Below are 20,099 nucleotides of genomic sequence, written 5' to 3' on the forward strand. Positions count from 1 at the left end.
AGTTGCATCCCAAGAACACCATACCTACTGTGAAGCATGGGGGTGGAAACATCATGCTATGGGGCTGTTTTTCTGCCAAGGGGACAGGACGACTGATCCGTGTTAAGGACAGAATGAATGGGGCCATGTATCGTGAGATTTTGAGCCAAAACCTCCTTCCATCAGTGAGAACTTTGAAGATGAAACGAGGCTGGGTCTTCCAACATGACAATGATCCAAAACACACCGCCCGGGCAACAAAGGAGTGGCTCCGTAAGAAGCATTTGAAAGTCCTGGAGTGGCCTAGCCAGTCTCCAGACCTCAACCCCATAGAAAATCTGTGGCGGGAGTTGAAAGTCTGTGTTGCTCGGCGACAGCCCCAAAACATCACTGCTCTCAAGAAGATCTGCATGGAGGAATGGGCCAAAATACCAGCTACTGTGTGTGCAAACCTGGTAAAGACCTATAGTAAACGTTTGACCTCTGTTATTGCCAACAAAGTTTATGTTACAAAGTATTGAGTTGTATTTTTGTTATTGACCAAATACTTATTTTCCACCCTGATTTACGAATAAATTCTTTACAAATCCTACCATGTGGATTCATGGATTTTTTTTTTCACATTCTGTCTCTCACAGTTGAAGTGTACCTCTGGTGCAAATTACTGACCTCTGTCATCATTTTAGGTGGGGGAACTTGCACAATCGGTGGCTGACTAAATACTTTTTTGCCCCACTCTATATGCTGAATAACAAGCAGGCCCTGATCACAAGACCTCAGGGACCTACTATAGGGACATAGGGCTGTAAAAGGTCAATAATGTCGGCTGGTGCTTGTCCTTGAAGAGCTTTAAATGTCAGAACCAGTATCTTAAAATGGACTCTGAATTCAGCGGGGAGCCAGTTCAGCTGTATAAGCAATGGTGTTACATGAGAGTACTTAGATGTTTTTGTCAGAATCCTTGCTGCAGCATTTTGGACAATCTGCAGACGCTCCGGGGAGTTTTTGTTTACACATGTAAACAGTGAATCACAGTAGTCCAATTACGATGAAATGAATGCACGAATAACAATCTCCAGTTCAGAATGAGATACCATAGGGCTCAATTTAGAAATGTTTCTTAAATGATAGAAGCAGGATGTAGAAAATGAGCAGAGAAAATTAAGGAGAATTTACAATCGCCCACATTGTAGAGGGTGACTTTGCCTCCAAACCTAAACAGGAAGATGAGTAAAGCAAATGGTTACAGTGGGATGAAGAACGTCTGGTGTTGTGGTGTTGTTCACGGGTCTAAAATCCTGTACCATTCATCTACCCTTACCTGGGCCCATAAAGACGGGAAATATTGGCATATTCCATGATGACTGATATGGGATGATCATGCTGGCCTCCAGTAATCTGTTTATAGTGTCATACTGGGGTCACCAGACCAGACCTTCACCAGGGTTCAGGGTGATGTGGACCTGGGCTGTGTCAACTAGATGGACATCATGTGGCGTGGTGGTCCAGATAGCAGAAGAAATGGAGTCTAAGAAACCTGGGGTTGTTCTTATTTTCTTCAATCAGTGATGAATAATAAGATTTATTCAGAGCTCACAAAATCCAGGACGACAGTTTAGTCACCAGTTTGGGCAAAAGACAAATTCTCAGTTTTGATGTTCAACAAACACATTTATTACAGAATTTTTAAACCATGTTTTACAATGAACATGTCACTTCCTTTTTGTCATCAGATCAAATCTGAATCAGCACACTGTTGAGACTAATTTTCTTTACTTTCCCTCCATGATTCTCTAAGACAAAATAAATGTCTATAAACCGACATTTTTAAATATTAAAAAAACAAACAAACAAAAAAACACCTGCTGCCATTCACTGGAGGGGCCTACAGCTAGTGGGAGGGGTCAGATTTCATTGGCCGTGCTGATTGGTCGGTACACTGGAAACGGTAACGCAGGAAGCGAACTCGCGGTTTGATGTGGAAGTCAGCAGGTATCCTCCAGTTCCACATTTTCTGTACCTGAACGAGAAACTAAGATTCAGTGAAAAGCTTCACATGAGAACAATAAAAATAAAAACATTCCGAACAAACATATTAATTAACACACGTTTTCAACATGTTCCAGCATGTGTTTGCAAAGCTTCTCTGTTGCATGCTACAATAGACGGTTTAAATAATGGATCATATTTTGGATCATTTTTATACCCTCTGGTATGAGTTAAAACACATAATGAATTTATGTGGGGGTTTTTACTATCTGGATCTGGAGGGACAGATCTAACACATCCAGTACTGATGCTGCAGGGTTTTCATGACCCTGACATAAGGTTCTTTTAAATAAAAATCAGTTTCAGGGTTTGATGAACATTGAATACAAAGAAAGTGTAAACTAAACAGGAAACATCAGACTGCTCAGGACATCTTCAGTGATAGAGAAAATGTATTAAATGAAATATTGTAAAGATTCGAGTCAAGAGTGTGATGATAACAAACCTTCAGGACCCTGACCAGATGGGTTGTACTGTTCAGTAACTGAACCTGCAGAGAACAAGCAGAACCAAGAAAAGAGAAAGAACAAGCCTTCAGCACCTGATCTCATATCAGATACAAACAGCAAAATATCCTTTAACCAAAAAATGGGACCCCAAACCGCATCCAGCACACCTTTGAACCTTCTGGGGCACAGATGCAAAGGAGAAAGTACACTTGGAGGGAAGAATTCTCTTCATCCAATCTGCAATTTATTTATTTATTTATTTTTTACAAAAATACTGATATTAACAACCAAAGAAGAAACTTATCTTAGCATTAACCCAGGCTTGAAAAGCTTAAGCCCCTCCCCCTGAAGAAACTATGCAATCATTAGTCAGTGGTCTGATATACTAGATGTTTTTACCCTGAGGATGACAAAGATTTCTTACTTATTACCTCTGATGCTTTTATACAAAAATCACAAATACAGAATCCCCCCAATGTGTGTGTTTTTAACTACTTGGTAAGATTACAATTCCCCGCTAGTACATAGAAGCCATGGAATACATGGAATTTTCCAATATGGTGGCAATGTGGAAAAGAGCATATGCAGTCTTAGTCCTCTAGAGGGCATAGGTTTCCACGTGACATACAGGCTCTGTCCATATTTCAGGTATGTGTTCTAAACCTTTTAAAGCTGTGAACATTTTTAAGACTTACCAGCCATCTGTGTGTGATCTGTCACAGCTGGAGGACCTGCAAAAGAAAAAAACGACACACACATTGTGTATTCAGTGGGTGTTGACACACCCACAAAGAGACACAGACCTACAGCAGAATAAGAACAGACACTCTGAAACATGAACTCAATCCCAGTCAGTCACAAACACTAAACCTCACAACTTGATCTTCTCCTGCGTTTGAATGTGAGTTTATTAACGGGAATGAGCCAGAACCTCGTGATAGACCACATGACACTGATCTACACCTTTCTCAGCGATGCTGCTTTGTTTCATGCTCACACTTTAAACTGCCGGATTTGTAAAGTTCTCACCCTTCAGAGTGTCTGTGAGGGTTCTCAGTCACCCAGGTCATCGTAATGGAAGGAGCTTGGAAAGAAAAGCGTCTGGACAGTGGGATACTCCCACTGGGTTTAAATCTGGGACTCTCCACAATTTGACCCTTAGAACTGAAGAAGCTTCTCGGATGAGAGGTGAAATGTCTTCAAGCAACTTAAAGAAGTCCAGACGTTTTTCTTTCCAAGCTCCTTAGACCTCACCCTTCAGAGGCGACAAAGGACATCTAGGGTTTTTTTTTTTTAAACAGCATCAATAAGCAAAGATCAAAGAAATGATCAAAACATGATCAATAAACCTTTTTTTTTTTTTACTTTAAGCCCCCCCCCCCCCCCCCCCCTACAAAACCATAAGTAAACACCATAGCCCTTGGAAATTCGATTAATTGCAGGCTCCCTCTAAGTGTATAAAGAGCATGTTGCATACTTGGCTTTGTGACAACCCTTGTGAGTTAGGGCAAGTTGCTGGAATTGGACTGTTTTTTTTTTAGGTGGGAATAGGTATAGTAGAACTTACTAGAGTCGAGAAGCCTTCCTGTATGATCTGTTGCAACTGAAACACACAGAACATACATCTGACCTTTGACCTCTCACCTGTCTGTTAATTAACTGTTAGTATATTGAAGGGAGATGGACATACCTGTATCTGTCCCAGAGAAGTCTGCTGTCATGGTAACCAGATCTGTGTGAGGGTGAATGCCTGAAACTGAATAAAGCAGAGGAGAATCAGACAGGAAAATGTAAACCTAGATATACAGACAAATGTACAGACAGGTGTACAGAAGCAGACAGATGCAAAGGCTGACCTACAGAAAGACAGGCAGATGTACAGATAGATTTACAGTCAGGCAGACAGAAAGACAGATGTAGAGACAGACGGCCATACACAAAGATATGCACACAAATGCACAAAGAGAACCAGGGACAACTGTAAAGACAAATGTAAAGATATGTGTACCTGGGTTATGTGTCTGTGTGACATCGACAGACGCAGTTTGGATCATAATGGATGGAGACTCTGTAACACATGATCATGTGACAGAAAGTGGATAACCCCCCTCTCCCACACCGGATTATGAACCAATGAGCTTCATAGTCATAGTAAGTAGTAGTACCTGTGACATCATGCCCGAATCCAAGACCTGAAGCTAGAAATAACAGAACACAGAGCTTCATCCATTACTAACACTGTTTATCAGTAAACAGCTTTTTTTGATCTGTTCACCTCACCTGTGAGATTGACGTTAATCCTGGTTACTGACTCTGCACCACCTGATGACATCATCAGCACATTTTTATTTATCACATTATTTCACTGATCATTTAAAATACAATCCTGATTCCAGATTAACGACTGGATAAGGTGACTCGGGTGTGGTTTCCAGTTATTCTGCACTTTGGCTGTTATCCTGTACTTCCTGTACGCCTTGTCTTTGACTGAAAATTGTATAACTTAAAATGTGAGGCTATTTTTGTAAGAAGTGTTCAAACCATTTAAAGAGCTTCATGTTGAGCAGTACCACTCCCTGACCTGGTGACGTAAACATTACATACTCCGGACTTTTAGCTTCTTTTAGCTCATAATGTTAACAGTTTACTAGTCTAACGATGGAACAATGGAGACACTGAATTCCAACATATAATCTGGTATAAATAATTAGCTTGATTAGACTGTACCTGTGAGATCAGTATAAAGATCGCTGAAGGAAACCAGTTTTTCTGTCTCTGCTGCAGAAACACAAACAGCAAAGTTAAACTGCAGAAACAAATGTTGGCGATGAAGGTGGTGTGAGGAGTATCTAAGGGGGTGATCTGAGCCAGGAATCCTTCTGAACCCACTATCTGACTTTTCAACAAATGTCTTATGTTCACCTGTGTTCAAATGAAGAATCACTAAATTGATACAGAGGGCTTTTGCTTTTTGAAGATGAGGTAGTACTGTTGTTTTTTTCAGAACATGACCATTATCTTACACCAGGGCCAAGCTGAGAATCAGCACCTCCTTCTCTGAAGCCATGGTCCTCTGCGAGAAGATGGTGGATTACTCCCTCCGTGTTGCTGCTCCAAGTGAGGAAGTTAAGTATTTCAGGATCTTAATCTTGAGTGATGATTGAGATGGACCAGTGGATGAGTGCAATTGCAGTTCTCTTCCAAGTATCCTTATCACGGTAACGGGGGGGCATTCACACTTTAGCATCACCTATTAACTTAATCCCACTAATTGCATATCTTTGAACTGTGGGAAGAAGCGTGGGAAAAACATACAACCAGCCAAATGGTGGAGTCGAATGCAGGCAACAGTGCTAACCACCATACTACTGTGCTGCCCAGTAAGTAACATTCACAGATCATTTTCTGTGGAACAAGAGTCACGAGACCTTTGTTATTGATCAGATACAGCCAACACTACCACTTTTATGTAAACATACAGGGGAAACCCTGGGCTAATGTGACAGATAGTAAGTGAACGTTTATCCAGATCATAAATCTTATGGTAAGTGAATCCAGATAAGGGAAAGATACGTTCCTTCATAGCAACTGATCACAGTCAAGTAAGGCGGGTCTTTAATGTATTCTTTTGTTTTTCTTTTTTCCCCCCTTCACATATGACCTGTTGGAGTTTTTTCTTTTAAATTTTGCCTTTTGCAAACGCAGAGTGTATGAATAATGCCTGTTTCCGATTAAAGATGGGATTTTCTTCTTCCTTTTTTGGGGTCCTCTGTTCCATGATTCATTTATTTATGAAGAAAATCAAAGAGGTAATATATCTCATCTGGCCTGTGAGAGACTCTTAATTCTCAGGGAGGAACTGGAAGATACTGTTGAGGAGAATAATGTGTGGAGCTTAGCCTGCTGCTACCGTGAATGGGCAAATCATCGAGGTGGGTGACAGATGGATAGTCTGGTCTACTCAGGTGTGTTCTGTTGCAGATCTGAATGTTTTTATCGAAGTGAACTAAAATGGTGAACATTTACCTCCATTTGTGTCTGTCAACAGGGTCTGTCGACCGTTTCCTAAACAACACAAAGTAAATTCAGAAAATCAAACAATAATTACATAGTTGAAGGTATTTTTATATGCAGTAAATTTAAGAGCATGAAGCTCTGAGGAATTACCATTAGTATCAGCTGAATCAGCTGCATCTGTGAGGACAAATACAGCACCAATATGAAATATGGTCAACAGATAATGAAGGATCGGGACTATTGATATTTTCCTTAGTTCAGGTGCCAGATAATGTGTCTTTTTTTAAATTTAAGTTTAGAAAAAAAAGAAACAACATTGAAAAGTCTACAGTGGAGCTGATGTAAAGTTTAAAACCTTTGGGATTACATTTATGCTAGTGTGAGATCACCTTTCTGGTCTCTGAGAGCTTCAATGTGCGTTGAGGATGAAGACACTGCCCCTGAAAAGGAAAAAGATGCTGTTTTACTTTACTAAATAAGAGATGAAGGAAAACTTCAGAGTAAAAGTTAATCTGGTTTTCAGAGTAAAAGTCTTTCCTCTCACAACCTGCAGAGTGGGAGGAGCCAGAGACAGAGCTGGGTAATGATTGGTCAGGTCCTGAACTCAGGAAAGTTTGATCTGGTCCTGGCTGATCAACGGTGGTATCAGAATGATGAACAAGATCTTCAATACCAGGAAACAGGAGGTAGGAAAGATTAACAAGCAAGGAAAGGAAACAGCAGAGATACAAACACAGATGCTGTGTTTGAACTGCCACTAGCAGCTACATAATGCTTTTGGCTGAATAAAAAATAATTGGACAGTTCAAAAACATCATGTGATATATTTGGATGACGTTAGTGGGGGAGGAGTCTGTACTCACCTGCAAGTGAGTTCAGACTGTTCTGATCTGCATGTGGAGTTGCTGTCACACCTGAACCAAAAGAAAAACATCAACCAGCGTGATTTGTCCAATTTCAGACATTATTAAATGAAGAGGAAGTCATACCTGAAGGCTCCAGGTGAGAGGGTGCTGTCATGTTACCTGTGATAATTCAGAAACAAAAAGCAAAACAATAATTAACACCAATATCAAACAATCAAAAAAGAACAAACAAACAACAACAACAACAAACCCTAAATCACATCAGAGCCCTTTCCCCCAGCTTTAGTAGTCATGGTTAAGTTCACTAATCAAAGAATCACTTTAAGTGTTTCAGAAAGAAATCAAACCTGGGATGTTAACGTGACCATCTGGACCGAAAGCATCACCACCTAAAAACACAGAAACATTCCACTACAATAAAATACAGAATTATGTTTATTGTGTTTCTTCTTGGCTCAGACATCTGACAGGTATACTGCAAAACGACATTAATGGCTTTTTATCTGTGTCTTGTCTTTATATCTCATGAAAGAGGCTCTCTTTTCATATGAAAATATCACCTGATCAGCAAAATGTTATATTCAGAGTTTTGGTTTGAATCAACCACATTGTCACTGTTTATTTTTATTTATTTTTATTATTTCCAGCATGTTTTGAGTGTAATAGAGATTCTCTGCCGTGGGAATATGTTTTATATGTGTGGTAAATCATACCATACTCACCAAATGAAGCACAAGCTGTGCACCACATTGTCACAAGAATGTGTTCATGTGATTATTTAGAAAATGTGTGAATATTGTTCTACTTGATTGTGATTTCCTGCTAAGTCTCATCGACGGCAAGAACACCTGTTCAACCAGTCACATTCATTCACTCTGATCTGATTTCCATGTCTCCTTCATCAGGCTGTGGGACAGGAAGCCTTTTTTTTTTATATATATAATTGTTTATTTTATTTTCACTTGCTACACACGGGACAGACATGACTGGGGGAAAGAAAAGGGAGAATGAAAGAGAGGTAGGGGAAGAGCGAACAGCGGGGAAGAGGAACAGTGATAAAGGGCAAAAAACAAAACAAACAAAACAAACAGACAAAAAATACATATATCAAACAAGCAAAAAAAGGAGAGCAATATAAGCTACCTGCATTTAGCTACCTGCCAGAGAGCAGCAGGTAGCAGGAAGCCTTAATAGATCCAATTTTAGATTTTTTTCTTTATAATTGGTCTTATTCTGATTTTAGTGTTTATTTGTGAGTGTGGTTCTGATTATATTTGCATGATTTTATTCTGATATTTGTATTGCATGTTTTTAGTGTTTTTTTTTGTTTTTTTTTGCATGCTATTGTTTTAATCCACTGTGGACTCTGGACAGTTAGCAAATAGCAGGCGTCTGTTGAGGTGTGGGTGTGGCCTATCAGCTGGGGAAAGGACTTGTTTAAAGAAAGTTGGCTGAGCAAGGGGAAGGGCCAGATATGACATGGCTATTAGCCAGGTCAGACGATGGTTCTGGCCAGTATGTTTATTTACAGGGCGAAGCAGCGAGCGAGAGACTCGAGTGCGGAGTGCAAGCTGGGTTGTGATGTGGGGTGCCCAGTGGAGGGATGAGGTGGTCCCCACTTCAGAAGAGGAATTCCTCTGTTTAACTTTTACATATAAGGAACATTGGTATTGGGTTGTAGGACAATTGAATTGCTGGACTGTGTGGGATTTTACTGTACAAAGAACATTTTATTGTAGTTTTAAGAATTGTTTTTATTTGTTCTTGGGGGATTTTAGGGTACCAAGAACATTTTATTGCATACGTTTTTTAGAATTTTGTTTGCTTTTATTCCTGCTTTCCACCTCCATGAATAAACTTTTTCTTGTTAGACTTGTAGTCTCTGTGCCCTGGGAATCTGATCCCCTTTTATTTAAAGAACTTCCTGTTACACAATTTGGCTCACCAGTTTTAGTGTCTACAGAAATAAACAGCAGCATTGACCATACTCATAGGTAAAATAATTAGCTGTCATTAAAATATTTTACTGCTCTGTGACATACATCCCCATCTTGCTCTATGTGATATTTTTATATTCTTCCTTGACGTTTTAATCATCATCATCATCATCATCTGATAATGTGTCACTCACAAATGACCATGATCTGTGAAATAACCCATTTTGTCTGAGGGCTCTCAGGGAGTGAAGCAGAGAGCCTGGCCTAACAAAGAAGACTAATAATCTGATAATCATTATCTCTGACTGGGGTTTAAGGTTTTATTGAGCCCGCTACTGCAGAGAAAGCCTGTTTGTGTTGAAACTCGCCACATCCCTCTGTGAGTCAGAGCTGGAGCAAAAGACCAAAAGAGTCAGTGTGTATCTGGAATGACCTCAGATTTTATCATCAAATCAAGCTTCAGATTTAAGAAAATTATTGGTTTGTAAAATGAGAGCAGCTGAACTTACCCATCATGCCAAGCAGGAAGTCATGGCTAGATGGCTCTATGGATCCTAAAGGAGAAAAAGTCAATGACAGCTGCTGAGAGATTCCTCCTTAAAGCCATAGAAGTGTTCTTTGCCTTTGTAGCACTTAAAAATCTGACTTGGATCTGATGAAGTAAAAGTGATGTCACAGACACCTCACCTGGACACTCACCTGTAAGACCCAGGTGAGAAACGTCACCCTGAAAGAATCCCACAGCATCTGGAAAAGAGAGTTGAACTTAATGTCTCTGAGCTTCTTAAAAAATAGGTTTCACCTGTCTCCCTTGTAGCCCCTCTCCATACCGCGTTACCTGTCTGACTGCCAACTCCACCCCCTCCTCCTCCATTCAGGAGCTTCTGTCCATTACCTCGAAAAAACAAAACAAAACAAGAATTGATAATTTTTTGAAGAGATTGTAAGATCTTTCGTCTGGACTTCTTTAAGTTGCTTGAAGATGTTTCACCTCTCATCCGAGAAGCTTATTCTGTTCTAGAGTCAAATGGTGGAGAGTCCCAGGTTTAAGCCCTGTGGGTGTTTCCCCATGAGAGGGACAATGGCATCTAAAGGACAAAGGTCACTCTTTCGAAGATGCCAATGCCATCTATGTCCACTGTGAACGACCATCCTTGAACAGAGGCGGTGGGTTACGACACCAACTGTCTACCATCTATAATCCAGATCGCTTCCCAGACGCCTTAACGCCCACTCACGTCCTTGGCCATTTGACCTCAGGAAATCACATAATAGGATGGAGCTTGGTTTCACAATGAGCTCACCAAAAACCTTGGCTGATTGTGACCTACACCCGTTTTCACACCTTGGTTCGTGTGATTAGGTAGAGGATCAATAGGGGGTCTGTTGTCCTTCTTGGGGGGACACTCCCACAGGGCTTAAATCTGGGGCTCTCCACCATTTGACCCAAGAACTGAAGAAGCTTCTCGGATGAGAGGTGAAACCTCTTCAAGGAAACTTAAAGAAGTCCAGATGCTTTTCTTTCCAAGCTCCTTAGACTACAATGAACTGAGAATCTTCACAGACATATTGAAAGGTCTTCAACTCAATGATCTATTGATTGGTCTCTGTTTGAGGGATTTGAAAGCTACTTACTGTTGGTCTCTGAGCCAGCTCCTGCAGAACCTGCAGACAAAGACCAGGTTTAAAGATGTGAAGCTTTCTATGCTAAAGGGCTCGTACAGTCAGCTGTTGTGCTGAGCTTAATGAATCAATAATTCTCAAAATGCCAGCAGAGTAATAATTGGACTTACCATTTGTTTCTGTGTGAGATAAAGCAGAGGAATGCTTGTCTCCTTAAAACACAGAAATCATCGATTAACACACCTTCTCATTTAATGGACTATCTTTATTTTTTACTATTTTTGCCTTGTAGATACATACTGAAGACATCAAATATGTGAAGCAAGACATATGGAATTATTAAGCAAAGAAAAAAATGATAAATAACTCTAAATATGTCTTATAGTTTAGATTCCTTTGCTTTGTTGACAGTGCTGCAAACCCTTGGCCTTCTCTCAGTGAGCTTCATGAGTAGTCACCTGATATGGGTTTCACTTCACAGGTGTGCCTCGTCAGGGTTTATTTGTGGCATTTATTGCCTTCTTAATGGGGTTGGGACATTCAGTCATGTTATGCAGCACCTCAGATAAATGCCCACAGTTCCAGAAGCAGACACATCTCTACATCAACTGTTCAGAGGAGACTGTACAAATGAGGTCTTTATGGTCAACAAGCTGCTAAGAAACCACTACTAAGGAAAAGCAACAAGCAGAAAAGATTTGTTTCAGGTCATGAAACACAAGGAATGGACATCAGATGTGTAGAAATCTGCTTTCCTTTGATGAGTCCAAATTTTAGATCTTTAGTTCCACCCGCTGTGAAAGGATGCTCTCTACTACTACTACATGGTTACCACCATGAAGGAAGAGGTGTGATGGTGAACCGACCAAAATGACTCCAAGACCGCAGCAACGACTCATTCAAGAGGTCATAAGACCCCAGAACAACTTTCAAAGAACTTCAGGCTTCACGTGCCACAGTTAAGGTTCATGACTCTACAAGACGGGGAAAAAAGAGAGTTCCGAGATGATAACCTCTGCTCACAAATACTGTGGATTAATGAGACAAAAGTTGAACCTTTTGGAAAGGTGTATGTCCAGTACATCTGGCATAAAAGTAACAGAATTTCAGAGAATGAACATCATGCCAACAGTAAAATATGATGCCGGTATGGTGATGGTCTGGGACTGCTTACTGCCTCAGGACCTGGAAGACTTGCTGTGGTAAATGGAACAATGAATTCAGCTGTCTACCAAAACGACCTGAAGGAGGATGTCTGGCCATCTGCTTGTGATCTCAAGCCGAAGTGCAGTTGGGTTCTGCAGCAGGATAATGATCCAAAACACACCAGCAAATCCACCTCTGAATGGCTTAAGAAAAATAAAGCGAAGACTTTAGAGGGGCCTAGTCAAATTTCTGACCTGAATCTGGTTGAGATGAGGGGTGACCTTAAAAAGGTGGTTCAGGCTTGAAAACCCTTCACTGTGGGTGAATTACAACAATTCTGCAAAGATGAGAGGGAAGTCCTCCACAGCATTTATTTCCAGTTATCGCAAACACTAGACTGCAGTTATTACTGCTTAGGTTTTTCCAACCAGTTATTAGGTTTAGGGGATAATCACTTTTTCACACAGAGCCACATAGGCTTGGATTTGTTTCCCCCTAATGATAAACACCTTAATTCTTGTGTTTACGTTTTTGTAATGTCATGATGCCATTTGATGATGATTTCAGTGTTTTGACATGAAGTTTTGTTCCATCCAAATGCATACAGGTCGCATATAGTTATTGACTGCACCCTGTTTGTTCTTCAAAATAAAAGTCCACATATCTGCCATTTTTTAAAAAGCCCAGGCTGTTTACCTGCAGAATGGATCAAAGCTGTGGAAACATCAGAGATCTCAGCTGCTGCAGAACCTGTAACAACAGGAGCAGTTTTAGCTTCTAAATACAAAAAAAGTAAAATGGTCAGATGTTCAAAGCCCTTACAGACCGTGCAATGAACTTATGTCTTGAGCACAGGAAGCATTGTCTAACACTTCCATGTGAGAATGTTTCCAGTAATGGTGGCCAAGTGTGTATCAGAGCAAGACAAAGAGATCCTGGCCATGAATTCTGAGTAGAAAAAAAACAACTGGTGTTGCAATATTAGTATTGAAAAATCCCAACACAGGATTGTAGAGAACCACTGATGGTGAGTACAGCCCAATTACATTCTGGATGATGGTGAAATGGTGTGGCCAGCCATGCGATTGGATTGTGGGAGATCTCTGAAGGGCTGAGTCAAGCTATTCCTTGGGATTCAGATGTTTTATTAGTCCTATCCGGGTAGTAGATGGGTAGTTGTGCTTTAAAGCACTGCTTTGAAGGGACACACACGTCCTTACAGGCACTGCTTTTTGGGTCACAAGGAACGTTAAAAGACAATTCAGACTGGACTTCTGTCATTCTACAACAGGAAGACTTTATTTTGTTTTATTAATTTCATTTAATTTCATTTCTCCTTTTATTTTGTTTGTTTTACACCTATGAAGAGCAGGTGTTATTTTCCAGGTTGTGTGACTGTGTACTGTGTATTGTTTATGAGCTTTCCTAAGGTAACAAGTTCCCAGTTGTTCACTTCAGTGATGACTTTTTTCCTGAGACCCTAAAATCAAAACCTCCTTCCAAACCTACGTAGATATTTGGAGTCTGTGTTGAAATTGATATTGCAGTACAATAAGAGGTGGCTGTAGCTCAGGAGATAGAGCAGGTCACCTACTAATAGGGAGCTTGGTCGTTTGAGCCTTGTCTGATCCAGTCTGCATGCAAATACAGGCCAAAGACATTTGCCAAGATATTAACCCCACTTGAGAGCAACCAAGAGTATAAATATGTGTGAATGTTAGATAGAAACACTTACATAGGAATAGCATAAGTAAAAAGTGCTTATGAGAATGGATGAATGGGACAAGTTGTAGAACCTGCTTTGTGCTCAGAGTAGAAAAACGCTATAGAATCCATCTAATCTTTACTGGTCCTGAGTAGAGGCACTACACTGTATTGATGTAGCAAAATGACTGGATAGTTCAACCGTTGTAAAGAGGTTGGAGTGTAACATGTCTCTTAAAAGTATTAAATTGCCACACAGATTTCTGTGCGATCCTTTAAGTAGGGAGTGTTTCCACTGATGAGACTGTAACCTAACAAAAGTCAGAGAAGTGATCAGAGCAGAGTGACTGAAATCTGATTACCATTCAAATCAAACATTTTACTGTCTAAGATGTTCATATTTGTCATCGCGTTTCTCTCTGGATGAGATTCACCTGGTTTACCTGCTGAGCTTCCGGCTGTTCCTTCATGTGTTCTTCCCCCTGCTGTTTGACCACTGGAAGCTGAAAATAAACATCATTTTTAAACAAGTATATTTGCTCTCAGACCGTAGAGTTAGAATGGAAGTAGAATAGAAGGCAGAGCCTTCTGCTTTCAGGCCCCTCTTCTGTGAAACCAGCAACCAGTTTGGATTCAGGAGACAGACACCCTGTCTATTTTTAAGATTAGGCTTAAAACTTTCCTCTTTGATAATGGAAATAGTCAGTTGAGCCTGACTGCTAGTTATGTTATAATAGCCTCAGATTGCTGGGGGCTTCCCATGATGCGGTTTCTGGGATTTGACGTTGAGTGTTTTTTCTAATGATAACTGTCAGGGTGTACAGCAGGCTCTGAGAAAAACAGTAAACCGTCATGAATTTTCAACTCTTACTTATTTTGTTTCGTGAACCTTAGTTTAACAACTAAATGTCAGAGAAGCTCTGTTTTCTATGACTACACAAGGTCCCAAAGCCAAAAGCCTAACACAGAACACAGAAATATCAGTAATATTTCAATCAAATAAGAGAATGTCTCTCAATAAAGTTGGGATAGACTCTGATAAGCTATCAGCATTCTGTACTTTTCTCTAACATCTTCAAGAAACTATACATTTAGCTGAACTTACCACTTAGATCCTGAATGTCAGAGGAGACACCTGCAGAGAAAATACACCTGAGTCAAACCATGCATGTCACCAAAAACTCATCTTCATGTTTTCTTGCTGAAAAACACATTTATAATCTTTACTTCCATAAAAAAGAAGCACGATTTTATCATAAAACATTTACATTTCTTCCTCAATATTCGCTTGTGTGAAATACAAAAACTAAATATTATTTTTCAGTACTTTCTAACATAATGGTGATTTCATATTTCTTTTAAAAATGAACAGTCTGGGAGCGCTAGTTTGGCTCAATGCATGGAGCGGGCAACCACATGCCATACTACTGAGAGCTGGCCTGGGTTTGAGTCCGACCCGCGGCCACATGCCTTCTTCCTTCTCTCTCTGCTCCTGCCTTCCTGTCTTCTCTTCACTGTGTTTATCAAATAAAGCTAAAAAATGAACAGGCAGTAGATTATTACAGTTAGCTGAAATTAGACTGTACACAGCTACATATGAATATAAGAAACACAAACTAAGAGTTTTAGTCTCTCAAAGACTGCAGAGACTTCACTTCTTGTGTTTAGTAACATATTTGCTACTTTTGCTTTTGCAGAGTTTGTCCTGTACGTGATGCCGTGGTTCTGGACATCCTGCAGTAACCTGAGGAGCTCAGGAAGTGGGTAATCCTGGTCTGAAAAGCAGCCAGTTAATCTGGATTAAACCTGAGACCAGTTGGAACAAACAAAAAAACTATTCAGAAAGGAAAAACCTGATCAGGTCTACTCACCTGAACCCCCAGCAGCCCCCACTGCCACCACCGTTGCCGTGGTGGTCCGCTGCCCACCAAATGCTCCTGCAGGAGGGGGAGGAGCAAACTGTCAGGTGTTCGGCATGAATGAAGCTTGTGTTTCCAGATATTATTATAAACCTAAAGGCATCATTTGAGCTTCATTCTGTGACACATTTAGATAAGACTGAAAAACATATATTACACACAGATTTTTAAAGAGATGTTTATAAGGTTCTCACGTCACGTTCATTTAAACAGTCTGATGTTTGAACTTTTCATTTCTTTGTGTTTATGCAGGTTTATAAGATAATACTACAGGGCAAAGGTCACAGTGTGTTTTGCCTCTCACCCCCAATCTTATCTTGACTCTTGGAGTCATCATCATCTGGAAAGAGAAGACATCCAACATTTATGTCTAATTAGAAGTTTTAAACAAATGTCACACTTCTCTGTTTTAGTGTCTTTTTATTTCTGCTCTGACTTTTGACCTCTGACTCCTTCTACCTTTCCCCTATGCGCGTATGTCACCTAGCTTAGCATTAACACATGTGCTGCACTCACTGCTTCACGAAGATTTATGATTTCTAATATTTCATTTACTGGACAGAGGCCACGCATCCTACAGGAGTTACACTGAAATTAATTCAGTCAAACACAAACAAATTAACAATAAACAAAGAAAACCTATATTATCTTGACCCGGATGTAGTGATTTGTGTCAGTAAAAACATTTTAGTACACAAATGAGAGATAGGTGATGTTCTGAGGACTGAGTACTGTGAAAAAGCTGTTGGATTTTGTCATTTTTCCCTCAAAAACAGCAAACACCACCTTCTCCAAACCTTCACTGTCAGCCCTACAGTCTCACACCCACTCTACTTTGAACAGGGACCCGAAGAGGGGTCATTGAGAATGTCTCACACACATTTACTCACCCAAACAAACCCCAAGAACCAACACCAGGTAATGTTTGGCAAACACTGATTACCTAAGGTTATGTCATGGTTATATAGTGTTTCATTAATAAAGAAAGAATCTCACTGCCTGAAGAGTTATTTTAAAAAGCTTTGTGACTGAAATGTGTGACATGTTTGTGTCTTTATGATAAGTTTAAACCGGTTTGAAAAGATCACAGACGATGATGCTGTTGTTCACTCTGAGGTTTGTGTGAGGGTCAGGTTCCATTCGTGTGACCTCAGTTTGGTTTCATTTTGTCATCAGTATAAACTCTGAGTTTATGCTTCATGAACAATTTGACACGAATCTGCTTTTCACGATAAAAGCTGGCTTCTCTCACACACACAAGGCCTACCCTCCTCCTCCTCGGACACCTCCCCCTCCTCTGTGGCCTCAACCTCCACCTCCTCCAGCTCCTTCTCTGGAAGACACACAGAAAGTCTTCTCTCCAAACAGAAATAATAAAATGAAATAAGATACAAAACATAGCTTCTCTTTTTTTTACCCTCCAAGGGAGCGGTAGAAACTGCTGTTGTCAAAAAGACGGCCATGGACATGATCAATAGATTTCTGTTGTGACAGAGGAGATTAATCAGTACTGACCAACACTGTCAGAATCAGCCTCACATACACTCATCAATAAGATACAGGGACAATACAATAATCAGCACCAATAAACCTCATCAATGATCATTAGTAATGAGTTCATTTCTGCTGAAATCAATCAATACACAAACCGCTGTCAATATAATCAATACCATCACCACGTGGAATGAGGATGGCTGAACTCTGATTGGATCAAAAAACAAGAAACTTTTTTAGTGATCTGATTGGACAAATGAGCTGACAGTCAAAAACAGTCAGTAATAATCTGCATCCAGTCAGGATGAAGTAATACCAATGATTTCATGAAGCACAGCAGAACTGCAAAAGTACTAAAGTATTACAACACCGACATGCAGCAGTGTTTGTTGTATAGTGCAGTTATAGTAGCACTAGCACAAGTCATATGAGTAACAGCAGTCTTCACAGTATAAAGTGTATTATTATTAGTAGTTGTAATAGTAGACTATTAATACTACTGCAGTAAAAATGCGGTGGTATTATTAGTGTTAGCAGTATAATGGTTGTGGCAATAGAAGCAGTTTAAAATGCAGTAGCATTAGTAGTTTTATCAATGTTAAGTGCATTATTATTATTATTATTAATATTATTAATACTATTGTTAGTAGCAGTAGTATCAAAAGTATATAGTGCAGTAGAAACAGTTTTGGTAGTACAAGCACAGGAGGATAACAGTATAACAAGAATAAAATGAAGGAGTAGTCATCAATAGCTTTGTGTAGAGCAGTATTATTATTTTAAAATGCAGTAATATTAGTAGTATCACTCATGCTGGTATCTTTAGCAGTACATAGAGTAACATTTGTAGTAATAGTAGTATTGCAAATACTCACGCTGGCAGCATGTTGCTGTGTGACAGGTGCGTGCTGAGCTAAAGAGACGCACCTGAAGAGCTGCAGCTCCTCCTTCAACCACTCGTATTTATACTCAGACAGGAAGGGAGGGGCTGCTCATGCTATCTATGAAAATACTGCAAATACGACTGAGACTAAAACTACTAGATCATGTACTGGTTCTTATATGAATGTTACTTTCCTGGTCCTCACTGGCCCTGAAATCCATCCCATTTTGCACTGGAGTAGGGTTCAACAGCAGGTGACCCATCCTAACCAGGTGATGTTCAGGTCTGCCCCTGGAGGTTACCTTAGATTAGACAGGTAGAAATTGTTGCTAACTTCCAGTCAAACATATTGATTACACAATCAAGTGAAAACAAGTGAACTGTAACTACTGTGACTCATGTGACCTGCTGGTCACCTGTTACCTGCAAAACCCACCTTCAAATCACTCCACTACATCTCAGGCTTGTTAGTTACTCTGAAGTCTGTGTTTGTGTTAACTGGCAGCAATAATGAGCCAATCAGAGCTTTGTAGGCAGGGTTAAGAGCAGGAATGACATCATCCAGGGACACACGTCTGATCTGGGAGGATGTGTCATTCAATTTCGGATTCAATTATGAGTAGCTCAAAAAAAAATTACGACTAGCTCTGACATCATGTAGGAATCAAAAGCTGATTGGCCAAACCAGCTAACTTCACCGTGACGCATAATGAACCATTCATCCATCCATTTTCCTCCACATATTCAACTCATGGTGAACCAAAAAAAATTGTTATGAAGGGGGCTTCCACCCTGTCAATGTGTCACAAGGACGACAGAGATTCTGTCGTTAGTGTCTGTGCTTATTGCATCGTAATCATTATTACACAGGAAACTCCTCTGTTAAAGTGGAGCAGTAAAAACATGCCATGAACTGGATTTTCAGCCAATTGTGGTCATGAACGCAAAACAATAAATTAAAGACATTAAAAAGTCAGGGACCAATGTGCATGTCAAATCATTTTGAAGCAGCTGTGTTTTCTGTTTGTTTTCTATGTACAAATAAAGAAATGATAAAACTTTCCACAACTATAGACACTTTATAAAACCTTAAAGGCCATATAACCTTCAACCCCCCTTCTCCCAGGGTTTCAGCTTTCAACTCTAATTAATTTCTTGGTTAAAACAGACTTGTATTGTTGGACTGAAAGATGAGAGTGGTCTCTCTGCTGCCAAGCTGAGCTGAGACCCCAGCTGACCTGCAGTCTTACAGTTTTTCACCACCTCTAAGACACTTTTCAGAAACCATCCACTCTGTTCTTAAAACTGAACACAAATACAGATTTTGTATTCTGATTCTGAACACAATAGCTTTATCTGTTTTTAAGATCATACAGCCCCCTTTGATTCAAGGCAGAAATGCAGCAGACAAAAAAAGTTTAAAAAGCGAGGTTCAATCTGGTCTCCTCTGTGAGCCCAGCTGTAGAGGAAGTCCCTTTTAATGCAGATTTCTGGAAAAAAGCGGTATTAGTTTTTCACCGATGATAAGACACATTCTTAGAAACCTTTATACAAATAATATCAGATTTATGAAAGCACATTAAAAACAAAATCTCCTCAAACAAAGAAGCCATCAGCTCAAGCCATACAGAGTCTGTGAGAAACAGACAGACAGTTCTTAAACTGATTTTATATCACTGCATGTTGTTGTCCACAGCATGTCTTTTGTTTTTTCTTCCTCTCCCCCAACTGGTTGTGGGAGATGGCTGCCCCTCCATAGCCTGCTGGAAGTATTTTTTTCTGTTAAAAGGGCATTTTTTTCTTCCCACTGTCGCCAAAGTGCTTCGCATTAGGGGATCTTATGACTGTTGGGTTTTTCTCTGTATGTATTATAGTAGGGTCTACCTTACAATATAAAGCACCTTGAGGCAACTGTTGAAATGTTGACCTGAGCTTCATCTGAATGACTGAGCCCCTGTCGTCACCACCAAGCCTCAGCCCAGACAAACAGAGCCAATGGCTACACCATCACAGACCAGTACCTTGTCCATATC

The 20,099-nt window shown here is 40.1% G+C and overlaps 1 protein-coding gene across 9 annotated transcripts; it reads right to left on the minus strand.

Annotated features, from left to right (window-relative positions):
- Window positions 1–1,577: 1,577 nt before the first annotated feature.
- On the minus strand, window positions 1,578–18,105 carry LOC147304357 (uncharacterized). Of its 9 annotated transcripts, none has more exons than XM_086280927.1 (29): window positions 18,059–18,105; window positions 17,107–17,171; window positions 16,957–17,022; window positions 15,994–16,029; window positions 15,642–15,707; window positions 14,876–14,905; window positions 14,205–14,273; window positions 12,763–12,816; window positions 11,091–11,132; window positions 10,933–10,962; window positions 10,136–10,192; window positions 9,985–10,044; window positions 9,807–9,851; window positions 7,708–7,749; window positions 7,484–7,519; window positions 7,358–7,408; window positions 7,042–7,158; window positions 6,884–6,934; window positions 6,645–6,671; window positions 6,504–6,542; window positions 5,205–5,255; window positions 4,758–4,799; window positions 4,643–4,675; window positions 4,486–4,545; window positions 4,168–4,233; window positions 4,045–4,080; window positions 3,173–3,208; window positions 2,474–2,518; window positions 1,578–1,999 (listed from the first exon to the last, which is right to left on the minus strand). In XM_086280927.1, the coding sequence occupies exons 1-29, from the start codon at window positions 18,067–18,069 to the stop codon at window positions 1,965–1,967; spliced, it is 1,398 nt and encodes a 465-aa protein (XP_086137053.1). In that variant the 5' UTR covers window positions 18,070–18,105; the 3' UTR covers window positions 1,578–1,964. The 9 variants fall into 9 exon arrangements, with proteins under 9 accessions (XP_086137053.1, XP_086137058.1, XP_086137061.1 ...); XM_086280928.1 differs by having other exon boundaries at window positions 1,579–1,999; window positions 14,214–14,273; XM_086280929.1 differs by having other exon boundaries at window positions 1,579–1,999; window positions 9,997–10,044.
- Window positions 18,106–20,099: the final 1,994 nt, after the last annotated feature.

The sequence above is a fragment of the Aulonocara sp. 'chitande type north' Nkhata Bay genome, linkage group LG22, assembly GCF_057382095.1.
Source record: "Aulonocara sp. 'chitande type north' Nkhata Bay isolate Kocher_YH1m ecotype deep benthic linkage group LG22, A_spYH_male_GT1.1, whole genome shotgun sequence".
Classification (NCBI taxonomy): Eukaryota; Metazoa; Chordata; class Actinopteri; order Cichliformes; family Cichlidae; genus Aulonocara; species Aulonocara sp. 'chitande type north' Nkhata Bay.